The following is a 17,704-nucleotide window of genomic DNA, read 5'->3' on the forward strand; positions in this document are numbered from 1 at the left end:
ATCCCGGATAGTGGCTCCTGCACACAGTATTATCCCCCATAGTGTCCCCTGCACACAGTATTATCCCCCATAGTGGCCCCTGCACACAGTATTATCCCCCATAGTGGCCCCTGCATACAGTATTATCCCCCATAGTGGCCAGTGCACACAGTATTATCCCCCATAGTGGCCCCTGCACTCAGTATTATCCCCCATAGTGGCCCCTGCACACAGTATTATGTCCCTTAGTGGTCCCTGCACACAGTATTATCCCCCATAGTGGCCCCTGCACACAGTATTATGCCCCATAGTGGCCCCTGCACACAGTATTATGTCCCATAGTGGCCCCTGCACACAGTATTATGTCCCATAGTGGCCCCTGCACACAGTATTATACCCCATAGTGGCCCCTGCACACAGTATTATGTCCCATAGTGGCCCCTGCACACAGTATTATGCTCCATAGTGGCCCCTGCACACAGTATTATGCCCCATAGTGGCCCGTGCACACAGTATTATACCCCATAGTGGCCCCTGCACACAGTATTATCCCCCATAGTGGCCCGTGCACACAGTATTATACCCCATAGTGGCCCCTGCACACAGTATTATACCCCATAGTGGCCCCTGCACACAGTATTATACCCCATAGTGGACACCCATAAACAATTATTATACTCTGAGGTCTTTTCAGACCCCAGAGTACAATAATCGGAGTCCCGGGGGAATAAAAACATAAAAAACTACTCCCCGGCTCCTTACGCTGCCTCCGCAGCCGTCCTTCTGCAATGATGTCGGTTGTCACATGACCCGGGATGCAGGCCGGGTTCATGTGACGTCAGATACGTCAGACAACAAGGAAGGAGGCCTGGCAGGATCGTGGAGAGGTAAGTAACCCCGAGTATAATGATAGCAGCGGTAGCGGCTGTCACCGGGCCCCTAATGTCCTGGGCCCTGTGGCAGCTGCCTCTGCTGTTATGGCGGTATTTACGCCACTGGTCCTAAGGTAGCAGTCATTGGTGAGCCCGAGACCCTGAGTGGGCCCTAAAGGTCACTCTGCCACATAAAATATACCAAGGTAGATAGGGGCCCCATTACAGATTTTGCACCACGACCTAGAAATTTCAAGGCAAGGGGTTAATGGGACTGTGATGCAATACCACACACAACCTGTAGACATGTGTGGTGCTGTTTTTGGAAGAACTCATCCTTATACTTTTAACCCGAACAAACCTATGAATGAACCCTATAGGATTTATATTCTATGGCAAGAACATCACTAAGCAAACAATAGTCAAAAGTTTGGCCAATTTTTCGCAGTACGTGATAAGCCTCGGAGCGCAGTTTTATCTCCTGCCCAACACTTTCTTAATGTTCTGTACAATTTTGCTGCCTTCAGAAAAAGTTGTTTTTTTTTTTATAGCGTCCTCCGCGATTCTGCCGCTCGCTTTATTTTTTTGTTTTAAGAAGGATTGCTGAGCTCAGCAGGACGGGAAGGATATTGTCCATAATTCGTAGAGATAATATTTTAGGAAGGCGCAAGGGTGGACGTCCATTATTCAAGTGCGAGTTAATTGTGTGTGGAGAGATATTCGCATTCGCGGCGGCTCATAAAAGGACCTACGATTTTAGATCTACATTTATTTATGAAAATGCCAGGGGCTAGAGGCGGCCGCCTGCACCATGGATTCTTCGGAATTGTTAGAATTCGTGTAGACGCTCAGAGGAGAAGACCTGCTCCTCAATTATTTAAGGGAGGTTTACTGGAGGGCTGCAAGTAAAATGAATCATGTCCTCACTGCCAAACGTCTCAGTCGGAAGCGATTACTGTAGAGTCCAGACTGCACATGTGCAAGGAAAGTTATAGATACACTGAGGGTCACTTTATTAGAGACACCGATCCTTGGACCTACTTTGGCCTTGAGAAACGTGGCACGGTGGCTCAGTGGTTAGCACTGCAGCCTTGCAGCGCTGGAGTCCTGGTTTTAAATCCAACCACATCTGCAAGGAGTTTGTATGTTCTCCTCGGTTTTGCATGGATTTCCTCCCATACTCCAAAGACATACTGATAGGGGAAAGAAAATAAGGTTGCAATATGTCATGGCATACACAGGTATCATTCGTAGGTATCAGGGCCCAGGGTATGCCAAGAGAACAACCATTCGCAATTGCACCCTCGTCTTATAAAAAGGTCCATTATTTCATAATGTTTGTGCCAAATTCTGGCCTACAATAGAGAGAGAGTTGGCTTGCTACAACAATGGTGACCCATAGAGACCGGTAGTCCCCATTGACTATAATGGGGTCTGTAGGGTTTTTGTGGCTTCAAAAAGTCCTTGCAGCATTTGGACTAAACACGTCCCAAACAAAACTGCTGTCATTATACTGTGGGGTCTCTTCAGGCCCAGGAGGGTTGATCAAACTTAAAAAAAAACAAAAAACATTGTTACTCACCTTCCCTGGGCTCAGATGCTCCCTGTTTTTTTTTGGCTCTTCTACCTGACCTCAGCACCCACTGATAAGGCCTCAGCGGTTTTCTTTTTACTGTGCATATTAAATCTGCATTTCTAGCAGGAAGCAGACAGCGCTGTTCTCAATGTAGTGGCTAATCTGAGTCACTGCAACTTAGGTCAGAATTAAATGAATGGGAACTGATCTGCAGTACCTGGTCTGGACACAATACGGAGATCGGCGCTGTCTGTTTCTTACTAGAAATGCTGATCAAACATGCACAGTAAATGTATATTACATTAAACAGGATTGGAGAGAGTCCAGGGAATCTGCTGAGAACAGCTAATATATGGCCACACCAGGTGTCTGCCCCGCACTGATCTGATATTGATGACCTATTCTTAGGCCTCCTTTATGGGACCCAATGTGCAGTCGGAGGCTCTTTCAATGCTCTGGTCCATTCCATATTTTATAAGTCCTGCTTTATTAATATTGTAACAGAGCATCAAAACACAAGCCGGCAGTCAGCACTCAGTCGTGCGCATGAGGCCTTAGGATAGGGTATCGATATTTTTAGCCTGGAAAACCCCTTTAAAGGGGCTCTATCAGCAAAATCATGCTGATAGAGCCCCACATATGCGTGAATAGCCTTTAAAAAGGCTATTCAGGCACCGTAAATGTTAAACTACCCCCCCCCCCCGTTTTAAAATAAAACCCTAAAACAGAATGTGCTCTACTTACCGAACATGCACTGTGGGCGGGCATTCAGGGTGCGCCGTCTTCTTCATCCACGCCTCCTCTTCCTCCGATGCCTTCCGGTCCCGTCCTCCTCCGGCGCTCGCAAACTGACATTGCTTAAAAAAAATGGCCTGGGCGCATGCGCAGTAGCATGCTGCTTCTACTATGGCTACTGCGCATGCGCCCAGGTCATTTTTTTTAAGCAATATCAGTTTGCGAGCGCCCGAGGAAGATGGGACCCGTTCGGTAAGTTTATCACATTCTGTTTTAGGGTTTTACTTTAAAACGGGGGGGGGGGGGGGGGGGGGGTTAGTTTATTATAACTTTTACGGTGCCTGAATAGCCTTTTTAAAGGCTATTCACGCATATGTGGGGCTCTATCAGCATGATTTTGCATGCAGAAGACGGAAACCTGAAAACGGAGTCCGGGCGCTAGTGTGAACCCTGCGTCACATGTACACTTCCCATAATACATATGACGTGTGTACGGACTGTGCAGGTAACAAGGACATCGGTTACTCCATGTACAGGGTGCGGAGTATTCCAGCTCTTCTCCTCCGTTCGCCTACTCATATACAGCACGGTATAAATGATATACAGTATAGTAATAAATAATCCGCCGCCCGTACTGACAGACCAGAGAGATCCCTTTAATTACTAGTCTGGATTTGTGCGGCAGTACTTGGCCAGTCTGTAACTTATCCAGGATGGGATTACAGATGGTGCGGAACTGATATATACATATGTATGAGGCACATTGTCATTCAGCCGGCGCCTCTCCTCTGTTTATGACAATCATGGTGGTTACAGTAGTTCGCCGTCCCGCACTGACAAAGAATTGCGCATGTTCTTTCTAAAAATAATCCCTGTTTGAAGGTTGTTAATTAAACGCTTCCATGCTGTGCGCTTTATTAATCTGCTGGTACCCTGCCATTAAAAAAAAAACAGGTCCCTTACCCTCCAAAGTATTTAACTCAAAGACGCCTGTGATCAACACTTACAAAGTCTATGCAGATGGGGGATCTGAAAGCCGCAGCGACACATGAAATAAAGTGTTTGTCCTAATTACCCATCATGCTTCTAACTTTATTTGGATGATTATGGAATGACGGGCGGCGGGGGAGGCGAGGGGCGAGAATGCGGGCGCTGTACGTCCGGAGTGTTGGGATTTAGATATAGGTCTGTTCAGGTTCATCCTCAAGTTCTTTGGAGACGACTTCTCGCTCCTCTTCACTTTATGTCCCTTTGCTGCTTTTAGGCTGAGGCCACACGTTGCATTGGATTCAGCGCATTGTTGGCTTTGTAGCGATTAGGGTTGAGACGATCTTGAGATTTCAGGATCGATTTTAAAATCCGATCATTTTCCAGCCAATCCCGATCGTGAAATTTGCTCGATTGCCGATCGGGATCCGATCTTTTCCGAACCTGATCGCTCAACCCTAGTAGCGGTATGTAATACCGCACATCTCTATGGACTGCCAACTCCCTCCCTGCCCCTGGGGTGCGCCTGCACCAGAGAGAGAAAGAAGGGGCAGTGATATTCAGAATCATAGTCACCGCTCACTCCTGAGCCGCATACTAATATACTATGTGGGAGCCACAAGGGGGCACTATAGTGTGCAATCGGGCTCTAAAGGAGGAATGATACCATGTGGGGAGCATTATACTGTATACAGGAACTAAGGAGAGCATTACGATGTGTAGGGGCAATAAGAAGGCATAATACTATCTATAGGGGCCTCACCCCTCCTCTGGAACGTATTTATTGCAGTGACAACTTTTTGCATAGCACTTAATATGGGACTATAATTTTGCATGGTGACGAGATCTCTACTTCTGAGACTGCAAAGGTGTCCACAAATTTGGTTACGGACTTTGACAGATTCAAATTCAATACAGTATCATAACCACAGAACCATGGACAGGCTGCAGTTCACCTAATAACCACTGGGTGGCCACATGTTGACACATGTAAGGTAGACAACTCTCAGCAGAGTATCTGGAAAACATGTTTTTTTTTCTTCTGATCTATGGGACTAAATGACGGAAACTACCATTGTTGGTCTCCATGCAGTACCCTTAGCAGATGCCTTAGGTATAGGGACTGTCATGTATATAGGGACGTCATGTATATAGGGATGTCATGTATATAGCTCAGCGATCTTCTGATGCACCAACCTTAATGGCCGTCATAAAAAGGGTTATAGGAGCTCTATAGGGTTCTGGTTCTCCAGTTGGAGTAGTATGCAAATGAACTCTCCTCCAAAAGTGAGAAATCAGCCTATATAGTGCCCTCTATAGGTAGCTGTCCAGTAAGTCAATACCCGACCCATTAAAGTGCCTTGAAGCATAACATGGCTGAAACAACAGGCTCTTTACTGGGTCAGACGTTGACTTATAGGTTGGCTAGCTGTCACCGGTTTTCTTCCATCTTGAGGAGAGCTAATTTGCATACAGTTCTTAAAGGAGAAATTCTGGGAAATGCAGATAAAGATAAAAATTTATTGTTGCGATCATCTTTTTGGATTATTTTTCTGCCTGTCGCTTATACACATTTGCTTTCTCTCGGCTGCTTACACCGTAAATATCCATTGTGTGTACTTGTTAGCCGGACCGACCTTCAGCAGAAACGAGGTCAGCGGGGTTAAAGGGCACCGTGTTCTGCTGGGCCAGTAATTGTCTCACTAATTAAACCCTGTCTTCAAAATCTGACTGAATACCAAGGGAAGAAGGAAAGCTGCATGAAGCTAGAGGTTGTGTGACCTCACACGGGTACACGGGAGCGGCCATTAATCTTGTATGTTACCGCCGAGAAGCTGAGCACGTACAATGGCGAGATACAACGGAGAGGTGCTAGGGTGTCCGGTACTTTCAGGTGAGGAAATTGGTCCAATCCTGGAGGGATTTAATTGCTATTGCTCATTTTTTTTTTTTTTTTTTTTTTATTAACCGTGCGGTGACCACTTTTTTACATAGCACTCAATATGGGACGCTAATGTTACGCTATAGTGACGAGACATCGAATCTGGGAATACATAGGCGTCGGCCACTTTGGTTATGGACTTTGTTTGGATACAAATTGTCAAGCATAACAAAAGAACCATTGTCAGGCTGCAGTTCACATAACAGCCACTGGGTGCCGCCAGTAGACACTTACCGGATAGACAACTCCTGACACAATATCTGTAAAACGTTATTTTTGTTCTTTTCTCATTTTATCTTCCCCAATGATGACTTTGCCACTTTATCGCACAAATCTCTAGTTCTAGAACGTTTCAGATCCAGCTACATACAGTATACGAATGTGATGTTAGCAGCCTATATTCCAGTACTGTGATCCGCTTTGTGCTTTATGTTTAGATGGCGTGCTCGCAGTGTCGTTCACACCTTCTATTCACTGCGGATTCCTGTAGGCGTTCTTTTTTTTTTCCCCTTGTATTCCACGGTAACTGGGGTATAGCTGATCTTCCTCCTCTTTGTAGATAGATACAAAGTATCAGCCGCCTTTTATGTGTGACAAGATCCTATAGGGGCTATGGGCAGAAAGCATTTTTAGTAAGGTTAAGGGAAAACGACGGTGTTGTGCAAAAATTTTAGGCAGGCGTGGAAAAAAAACGCTGTAAAGAATTCTTGCAGAAATAGAAGGGTCCGTCTGGGGCGACGCGAAGGGACAGAAGGATTGGAGCAAGCCTACATCTGCAGATCAGATGATGGATGTCAGAAAAAAATCTGCAAATTATTAGTACAAATTTTAGTTAAAAAAAGAATAGCTTCCTTATAAATGAAGCAAATCTGACTTATACTTCTTCATGACAGAGGAAAACGCCAAAGTATGTATTTTTTTTTCTTTCTTTTTTTTTTTTTCTCTTTTTGGTAGAGTTGGAAGGGACCTCAAGGGCCATCGGGTCCAACCCCCTGCGAGTGCAGGTCTTCCTAAATCATCCCAGCTATATGTTTATCCAGATTCCGCTTGAAGATTTCCATTGATGGAGCGCCCACCACCTCCCGTGGCAGCCTATTCCACTCTCTCACTCCCCTCACTGTCAGAAAGTTTTTCCTAATGTCTAATCTGTATCTCTTTCCCTTTAGTTTCATCCCATTGCTTCTTGTACTTCCTTGTGCTAATGAGAATAGGGGAGATCCCTCTGCATGGTGACTACCTTTCAGATATTTGTAGACTGCTATTAAATCTCCCCTCAGCCTTCTCTTCTGCAAACTAAACAATCCCAGTTCTTTTAGCCGCTCCTCATAGGACATGGTTTGCAGACCTTCCACCATTTTGGTTGCTCTTCTCTGGACTTGCTCCAATATATCGATGTCTTTCTTGAATTGAGGCGCCCAGAACTGTACACAGTATTCCAGGTGTGGTCTGACCAGGGAAGAGTACAGCGGAATAATGACCTCTCTTGATCTAGATTCAATGCTTGTCTTAATACATCCCAGAATTTTATTCGCCTTTTTTGCAGCAGCACCGCACTGTTGGCTCATGTTGAATTTGTGATCTACTATTATGCCCAAGTCCTTTTCCCTATGCTATCACTTAGTTCTATTCCTCCCATACTATATATGTTTTTTACATTTCTGTTACCCAGATGTAGAACTTTGCATTTGTCCCTGTTAAATACCATTTTGTTGGCCTCAGCCCATTGTTCCAGTGTGTCTAAGTCCTTTTGAATACACTCTCTCTCCTCTCTAGTGTTGGCTATTCCTCCTATCTTCATATCATCTGCAAATTTTATGAGTTCCCCAATAATTCCATCGTCCAGATCATTTATAAAGATATTAAAAAGTACTGGGCCCAGAACAGAGCCCTGCGGCACCCCGCTTTTGACTTTCTTCCAGTTCGATGTGTAGCCATTTAGTATTACTCGTTGTGCCCGATCATTAAGCCAGTTGTGAATCCACCTAACTGATTTTTTGTCAAAGCCATACTTAATCATTTTTTTCAATAATACGTAATCATTTTTTCCTCCCTGTCCTCGTGTAGCCCGGGTACCATGGAGCCAGCGGTTTTGGCACTTCCTAATCACATATTGTGTTATAATATGGATGAAGTACATGCCCACAACCTGTAATCATCCGGTCTGTTCTTCTCTATGGGCGGCCGCTAGATCTGAGAACTATTATACTAATCCTTGATCGATGAATAGAAGCCACTTCATTAGTTGTGAAGTGATTACATCAATTAGGACTTTCTACTAAATGCAGCGAGTGCTGTGGGCGGACTATTCCCCAAATTCTTTCTTCTTACCTCAGGTTACCTGTGCTTAACCCTTTAAGGAAACAGGGTAATTTGGGCAATAAGGCTTGGCAACTTTTTTCATATTTTCCATCTCTGCCTTCCAAAATCGAAAACTTCTTAATTGTTCTGTCAACATAGCCTAAGTTTTATAGATAGGTTCCTAGGAGCCCTGACAGTGTTATACAAATCAAATCAAATCAAAAAAGCTTTATTGGCACGTCCGAATAGATATTTGGCATTGCCAAAGCTAGTAAAGTGTGTGTGTGTGTGTGTGTGTGTGTGTGTGTGGGGGGGGGGGGGTTGGATTCAGGTGGGTGAGTGGTGGGTATGGGGGGGAGGGTGCACACTATGTTTTATAGATAGGTTCCTAGGAGTCCTGACAGTGTCATACACTATGTTTTATAGATAGGTTACTAGGAGCTCTGACAGTGTTCTGCACTATGTTTTATAGATAGGTTCCTAGGAGCCCTGACAGTGTTCTACACTATGTTTTATAGATAGGTTCCTAGGAGCCCTGACAGTGTTATACACTAGGTTTTATAAATAAGTTCCCAGGAGTCCTGAGAGTATCATACACTATGTTTTATACATAGGTTCCCAGGAGCCCTGACAGTGTTATACACTATGTTTTATAGATTGGTTCCTAGGAGCCCTGACAGTGTACTACACTATGTTTTATAGATAGGTTCCTAGGAGCCCTGACAGTGTTCTTCACTATGTTTTATAGATAGGTTCCTAGGAGCTCTGACAATGTTCTACACTATGGTTTATAGATAGGTTTCTAGGAGCCTTGACAGTGTTCTACACTATGTTTTATAGATAGGATCCTAGGAGTCCTTATAGTGTTCTGGACTATGTTTTATAGATTGGTTCCTAGGAGCCCTCACAGTGTTCTTCACTATGTTTTATAGACAGATTCCTAGGAGTCCTGACAGTGTTCTACACTATGTTTTATAGATAGGTTCCTAGGAGCCCTGACAGTGTTCTACACTATGTTTTATAGATAGGTTCCTAGGAGTCCTGACAGTGTTATACACTATGTTTTATAGATAGGCTCCTAGGAGCCCTGACCGTGTTCTATACTATGGTTTATAGATAGGTTCCTAGAAGCCCTGACAGTGTTATACACTATGTTTTATAGATAGGTTCCTAGAAGCCCTGACAGTGTTATACACTATGTTTTATAGATAGGTTCCTAGAAGCCCTGACAGTGTTATATAGTATGTTTTATAGATAGGTACCTAGGAGCCCTGACAGTGTCATACACTATGTTTTATAGATAGGTTCCTAGGAGCCCTGACAGTGTTCTACACTATGTTTTATAGATAGGTTCCTAGGAGCCCTGACAGTGTTATACACTATGTATTATAGATAGGTTCCTAGGAGCCCTGACAGTGTTCTACACTATGTTTTATAGACAGATTCCTAGGAGTCCTTACAGTGTTCTGCACTATGTTTTATAGATAAGTTCCTAGGAGCCCTGACAGTGTTATACACTATGTTTTATAGACAGATTCCTAGGAGTCCTGACAGTGTTCTACACTATGGTTTATAGCTAGGATTCAAGGAACCCTGACAGTGTTCTTCACTATGTTTTATAGATAGGTTCCTAGGAGCCCTGACAGTGTTCTACACTATGTTTTATAGATAGGTTCCTAGGAGCCCTGACAGTGTTCTACACTATGTTTTATAGATAGGTTCCTAGGAGTCCTGACAGTGTTCTACACTATGTTTTATAGATAGGTTCCTAGGAGTCCTGACAGTGTTCTACACTATGTTTTATAGATAGGTTCCTAGGAGCCCTGACAGTGTTATACACTATGTTTTATAGATAGGTTCCTAGGAGCCCTGACAGTGTTCTACACTATGGTTTATAGATAGGTTCCTAGAAGCCCTGACAGTGTTATATAGTATGTTTTATAGATAGGTTCCTAGGAGCCCTGTCAGTGTTCTACACTATGTTTTATAGATAGGTTCCTAGGAGCCCTGACAGTGTTCTACACTATGTTTTATAGATAGGTTCCTAGGAGTCCTGACAGTGTTATACACTATGTTTTATAGATAGGTTCCTAGGAGCCCTGACAGTGTTCTACACTATGGTTTATAGATAGGTTCCTAGAAGCCCTGACAGTGTTATATAGTATGTTTTATAGATAGGTTCCTAGGAGCCCTGACAGTGTTCTACACTATGCTTTATAGATAGGTTCCTAGGAGCCCTGACAGTGTTATACACTATGTATTATAGATAGGTTCCTAGGAGCCCTGACAGTGTTCTACACTATGTTTTATAGATAGGTTCTTAGGAGCCCTGACAGTGTTCTACACTATGTTTTATAGACAGATTCCTAGGAGTCCTTACAGTGTTCTGCACTATGTTTTATAGATAAGTTCCTAGGAGCCCTGACAGTGTTATACACTATGTTTTATAGACAGATTCCTAGGAGTCCTGACAGTGTTCTACACTATGGTTTATAGCTAGGTTTCAAGGAACCCTGACAGTGTTCTTCACTATATTTTATAGATAGGTTCCTAGGAGCCCTGACAATGTTCTACACTATGTTTTATAGATAGGTTCCTAGGAGTCCTGACAGTGTTCTACACTATGTTTTATAGATAGGTTCCTAGGAGTCCTGACAGTGTTCTACACTATGTTTTATAGATAGGTTCCTAGGAGCCCTGACAGTGTTCTACACTATGTTTTATAGATAGGTTCCTAGGAGCCCTGACAGTGTTATACACTATGTTTTATAAATAAGTTCCTAGGAGTCCTGAGAGTGTCATACACTATGTATTATAGATAGGTCCTTAGGAGCCCTGACAGTGTTATACACTGTTTTATAGATAAGTTCCTAGGAGCCCTGACAGTCTTATACACTATGTATTATAGATAGGTTCCTAGGAGCCCTGACAGCGTTCTACACTATGTTTTATAGATAGGTCCTTAGGAGCCGTGACAGTGTTCTACGCTATGTTTTAAGCCAATTTAATGTATGGTTCGTACTGAACTTGTTTGTCCCAAAACGAACCAGGGACCTGAGCCACTGAACCCAAATGCAAAATAAATTTTGAGAGGTTCGATCATATCTAATAGAAATATGTAATGCTTCATTTCTCCTATAGAGGCACTGCAGGGAAATTTACAACTTTCTGCTGAGATTTCCCACAAATTGTAGCAGATTGTTGTGGGTTTGAGCAGCAGGACAACAGGGGGTTTTGTCTTTTTTTTTGAACTGTCATACCCAACTTCACTCACTTCTTCTGGGTCCTGGAGAAATAAGGTAAGGTGAGTATGACTATTTATTATTGCTTCCCCACCATATTATACTCTGTATCAGTGTTTCACAACCATTTTAGACTCTGGGCCTTCCTGGAAAAATATTTTCCTCAGGACACTCCAACCAAATAATTTTACCAAGAGACAAAAACAACAGGTTTGATGGCGTTTTTTAGAATAGTTTTTGGATTTAAAGCTGAAACATTAATTTGTTTCACTTGTGCATTTAGAAAACCTTACCAAAAACCATTTCAAAACTGCACCGTGTGAATGCACCTAAGAGCTACATCTTCCTATACTTTCCACCCAGCACATACAAAAAAATTCACTTTTTACCATCAGTAAGATCTTTGGGACGCTATATAGTGTCATGCTCCCCTGTGGCCCAACACATTTTAATGCTCCTTAGTGTCCCCCAGACACCTTATAATGCTCCTCAATGGCCCCAAGACAATTAGTAATGCTTTCCATGGGTCCTCAGGTTAGTAATAATGTCCTACATTAGTCCTACACTTACCTATCCTTGTTCCCCCAAACCTGAGTGTTAGGGAATTGCTAGATGACAATTCCCCAGTAGCTGCTGGAGAACCGTGGAGGAAGGGGCACAAGAGACAGTGAGCCCTAAGCTGAAGCCCCCCACTGTTCCTTCCTCTTGCCAGGCCCTATCCTATGTAATAGGCGGCAACTTGGAGACAATCCCTTCCTGTATATGTGACACACAAAATGCAGACAAGACAAACAACAACAAAGGGAGGTCAGCTAGCCAGGTTTGGTAACAGTCAAGCAATGCAGTGCCAAATCGAAGTCCAAAAGAATAGTCAATAGGAAAAGCCAGAGGTCAAGAGTCAGAATAAAAGTAAAATAACAGCAAGAGAAAGCCAGCAAGCACGAGGCAATAACAGGCACCAGTGTGAATGTGATCCAAGACTAAATAGGGGAGGATGAACCCGCCCTGGACCTAACAGGAAGGCAGGCTGTCAATCACAGGGCAAGACCAAATTTAACTACTTCATGGACAGAGGCAGACAAGGGCAGAAGACGAAGACGGGTGTGGTGCAAATTCAATTAAAGAACTAGAGCCGTGTTCACACAGTGCAACCAAAAACTCTAAGCAAGAAACTAAACTGCACCCGCCTCCTGCACCAGCACATGCGAGCAGAGGGTAGTGCAGTGACCTGGAGAGGCAGAGATGTTACACTGAGGTTCTCCAGCTTCTTGTCTGTAGCTCAATGCAGCAAGTCTTCATGAAACCTCACTAGCTGATGCCTGAATGATAGGGTAGGAAGCTAAAAATTAAGGAGATGAGAGCAAGTTCATTCTGAAACTAATCTGGCATGGAAACCTAGTAAATATTCGCAAAATAAATCTCACAAGGTTCACCCATCTCTAATCTCAGTCTACTGATTTTATTCCAACAATACCAAGTAGTCATTGGTTAAGGCAATTGGTCTAACTTCTTTGTCAAGTTAGCTATTTTTGTGTGTGTGAATGAATGTATATGTGCATGTGTTTTTTGTGTATGTCTCAATTTAATATGGAGTATAGTCACAACTCCCATTTACAAAATCCTAGTAAGAAGCAATAAAACCTTTTTGAAATTCAAAAATATTCAATGCTGATGAGATGTCTACCAGCCAGTGTCGGAATGGCCCACAAGAGTACCAGAAGATCCACCAATGAGCCAAAGCTCTAAAATAATAATGGTTCAGAAAAAAACATCCAAATTTGATGGGTACAATGGTCTATTTCCTAGAGGGTGGTGGAGGATGGGCTCCTTGAGTTTTTTTTTTTTTTGATGGTCTCAAAAAACCTCCGTTTGACACCATCTGGGACCCACAATATATAGGGTCAACCAACGTCTGTCTCGTCCCAGCAGTGAATGGAGAGATGGCAGTCTCACTTGGAGGTACTAGGACCTATGTCCTAGAAGTTGCTTGAGGATGGGCCCCTAGATTAATCTTTTTTCTGCTGGGCCCAAGAAACCTTAGCCTGACACTATCTGAGACCTATGAGATTGAGGGTCAACCATAGTCTGTCTCGTCACAGCAGTGAATGGAGAGGTGTTAGTCTTGCCTGAAGGTACTAGGGCCTATGTTGTAGAAGTTTCTTGAGGATGGGCCCCTAGATTAATCTTTTTTCTGGTGAGCCCAAGAAACCTTAGTCTGACACTATCTGAGACCTTTGAGATTGAGGGTCAACCAACGTCTGTCTCGTCAGTAGTGAATGGAGAGGTGGCATTCTCACTTGAAGGTACTAGGGTTTAGGTCTTAGGGGTTGTTAGAGGATGGGCTCCTTGAGTTATTTTATCTAGTGCACCCAAGGAGCTTTAGTATTTCACTGGTACCAGTCTAAAGCTTCCAACCCTTTCTTCTCGTAACTACCATCTAACTACGTTTTACAGTCCTAGTCTGAACCAGTAAGGAAATCCATAGTGTTTTTGATTAGTTTATCGACAGACAAATATAAAATGCTCTCCGACTTGCACTTTTGTTTTGACTAAAGTTTAGTGTTTTTCTCCCTAAAATTGCAAAGGTGTTACTTTCCCTAAGCAGTTTTATTTCATTTCTTCCAGCTATTCATTGCAATCGGAACTCCAATAATATCGACCACGCTGCCAGTACGGACAACATCAACCTGAACCTCAAGGGGGAACACGCTGACTCACCCTCCGTTAAGGACACTTCAAAAGTTCCAGAGCCCAAAGGGACACCCAAGAAACTGCAGACAGATGCACCCAAGGTAATAAGGAGCCAGGGCCCAAGAGTGATGTTAAAGCAAATCATTTAATTAGAGGAGAGTGTTTGTTCTGTAAACACGACAGGGCCGATGATTAGAATGCAAAGCGGAACGAGGAGTCCTGAGGTGAAAATAATTAGAGAAGAAAAATAGAGTGCGGTAGAGAATCAGGACTGAGAATGCCGGCTGAATGGCTAATCATTCTTTATTCACTGCTTGCTGTCTTACTTTGTCTTCTTGAATATTGCATGTTACTTTAGAAGTCTACTTTTTAAAGAAGTTTCGCAAATCGGTAGTGGCGATGGTTGGGTAGATTCATTGCGGTACGGAACACAAAGTACTGTCTCGCCATTTATCAGGGGCCATGTGGGAGGCTTGTCGGAAAGTCCTACAGAGTTACAACGCTTTCATTGGAGAGGACTGTAAAGTAAAAAAAATTACAAAACATTTCTTAAAGACTTAAAGAGGAGATTTCACGTCCTCATAGCTGTGCACTGTTGGCTTTCTCGGTATGCACCCTGGTGCTGGGAATATCGGTGCGTTAATTTCTGCACCGATATCTCCCCTTTGTCAGAAGGGCAGACCATAGAGCCTAGCGCCATCACTGGGCTGTCAGGAACACCCCCTTGACAGTACAAGGCTATGGAAGAGTACTGTTGGGGGTGTTCCTGACAGCCCGCCCTTCTAACAGTGGGGAGATATCAGTGCCAAAATTAATGGCACCGATTAGGATTGAGCCGATCTTGAGATTTCAAGATCGATTTTAAAATCCGATTTCCGATCATTTTCCAGCCAATCTCGATCCCGATCGTGAAATTTTTTCGATCGCCGCCCGGAATCCGATCTTTTCCGATCCCAATCTTCAACCCTATCAATGCTTTTCTAAGGGAAAGTCACTTTTAGGGTTGAGCCGATCTTGAGATAACTCCAACCTCAATCCCGCTGGAAAAGATCGGGATCGGAATTCCAATCGCGAAATTTACTCGATCGTTGATCAGAATCCAATCTTTTCCAATCCCAATCGCTCAACCCTAGCACCGATATCTCCAGCGCACACCAGTAAAGCTGAATTCAGTGCACTGTCGGCTTTCTCGGTATGCACCCTGGTGCTGGAGATATTGGTGCTGTTAATTTCAGCACCAATATCTCCCCTCTGTCAGAAAGGCAGGCCTCACAGCCTAGCGCCATCACTGGGCTGTCAGGAATACCCCTCTGACAGTGTAAGGCTATGGAAGAATACTGTCGGGGGCATTACTGACAGCGCATCCTTCTGACAGTGGGAAGATATCAGTGCTGAAATTATTGACTCCAGCGCTGAGGCATATATGGGAAAAGCTGAATTTAGAACACTGTTGGCCTTCTAGCAGTATATAATATCACATATCGATGAGGACGTGAAAGGTCCTCTTGAAAGGGAGTCTATCACCTCCCCCATCCATATTTAACTGCCACCGCTGCTTTACAGAGCACATAGTTTTGAAAACAACTTTGAATTATTATGCAGATTAGGCACTCGATGCATTGGGGGCGGTTTCTCGGCTCTCTGGTGTACTGCTTTAACCAATCTTACCCTTACAATTTACTGCTGCACAGTGAGAACTTATCCTCCCACAGTTATGACATCACCCAACCTACTTCAGCAGCAACAACAGGGCTCCTGGATCGGAAGGTCCGCCCCTAGTGCACATACTGCCTCATTTGCATAAGACTTAAGTTGTTTCTCTCCAAATCTACAAAAGTGACATATATGGTATGTGGGTTATCACTGCAACATACAGTATTATGTGATGGCATTTGGATATTCTTAGGGAAGGTGGAAAAATTCCTTTAAAGAACAGTCTCTATTGAATTATAAGCACAGTCATCTGAGCTTCACCTGAATAAAACACCTTCCTGTCTACTTCCTGACTGGTATATATCAGAGATATTATGTTTTTCCCTTATATGCTAATGAGCTGTTTGGTGCAACAACTGTGTCTCCATTGCACCAAAGAGCTATGCTTTCCAGCACCTGGTCCATCGATCGCTCAGGCCCTCCCTACTACTCACTCTTAGGTGCTATGAGAACCATGGTGGTGGTGCCCTTGTTGCACCAAACCGCTCCTTAGCATATTGGGATAGAGCTGACAGAATCACCAGACTAGTGTGTAATGAACACTCTCAACATCCACTAGTTCAACCCTGCAAAAGTTCTCTGAATTTAACTCTTTCCAGCAGATCTTTAAACATGGTGTCTGCTCCACTTCTGTTTTGCACAATATAGACCCAGCGGCAAAGCCCGCAGTCAGAACGGCCGGATACATTGCCAGACGGGAGCGGGAGCCATTAGCACAATTCTATTACATGATGCCAGAGGCAATGTGCGATAGAAGTGCAGGGATTTTCCAATACGTTGCAATATTGTAGTATTGTGGTTACAGATGGGCGAAACTCCCAAGATTCATTTAGTGTAGAGTCAAAGACGTTTGGATAGAAGAGGAAGTGAATTTATTATAATCAGGAGGCCCAGGGGAGGTGTAAAATATACACCCAGTGACGTCATGATGCCCATGTGACCACTGTGGTCCAATCACAGGCCTCAGTGGTGACCCTGGCTGCATGACATCACTAGGAGAGTGTCGGACACGATTAGGAGGCCCAAGAGGTGAGGGAAGGTTTTACTTTTTTTTTCACATCCCCTGGGCCACCACCTATTATATACTGGAATGTGAACAGATCCCACTGTATAATAATTTACCCCAATGCATGTCGTAAGGCCATGAGACGAATCCCCAACCAAACATTTTGGGATATTAGAGTCAAACTAGATTTGTGACGAGGCGGTTCGTCTATCTCTAATTGCAGCACATTGGATTGGGGATCAGAACCCCCCTACCAAGGGGACCTAAAAATCAAAGCATAAAATTTTTTTCTAAGGTTTAAAAAAAAATCTAAAGAATCCAATAAACCAAGAAACCAAAAAAACTATAACGTTTAGTGTTCTGACGTCTGAAAATGCTCCGACTATAAAATTGTTAATCCCGTTCACTAAACACCATGGTGGGAAAAAATCCAAATGATGTAAATAAAAACTACAACTTGCCCGGCAAGAAAATAAACCATACACAGCGTACAGAGAATTATAAAAAGTTACACAAAAGTGTCACTTGTCCTGCAAAAAATAAGCTCCCATCAGCGCCGCACCTCCCATGAGGCGACCTGAAGCGACTGCTTCAGGCAGCGCTATGCCAGGGCCCCGGAGGGGGCGTCATTTTTGCTTACCTAAGCCAGTCCAGGATAAGCTG

General features: G+C 43.7%; 1 protein-coding gene across 1 annotated transcript in view; it reads left to right on the plus strand.

Annotated features, from left to right (window-relative positions):
* Positions 1-17,704, plus strand: part of SAMD12 (sterile alpha motif domain containing 12) — a 366,237-nt gene that overhangs the window by 14,641 nt on the left and 333,892 nt on the right. Inside the window, exon 2 of the mRNA XM_075270290.1 lies at positions 14,257-14,423. Coding sequence (XP_075126391.1) covers positions 14,257-14,423 — 167 coding nt within the window. The remainder of the gene's footprint in view (positions 1-14,256; positions 14,424-17,704) is intronic.

The sequence above is a fragment of the Leptodactylus fuscus genome, chromosome 4, assembly GCF_031893055.1.
Source record: "Leptodactylus fuscus isolate aLepFus1 chromosome 4, aLepFus1.hap2, whole genome shotgun sequence".
NCBI lineage: Eukaryota > Metazoa > Chordata > Amphibia > Anura > Leptodactylidae > Leptodactylus > Leptodactylus fuscus.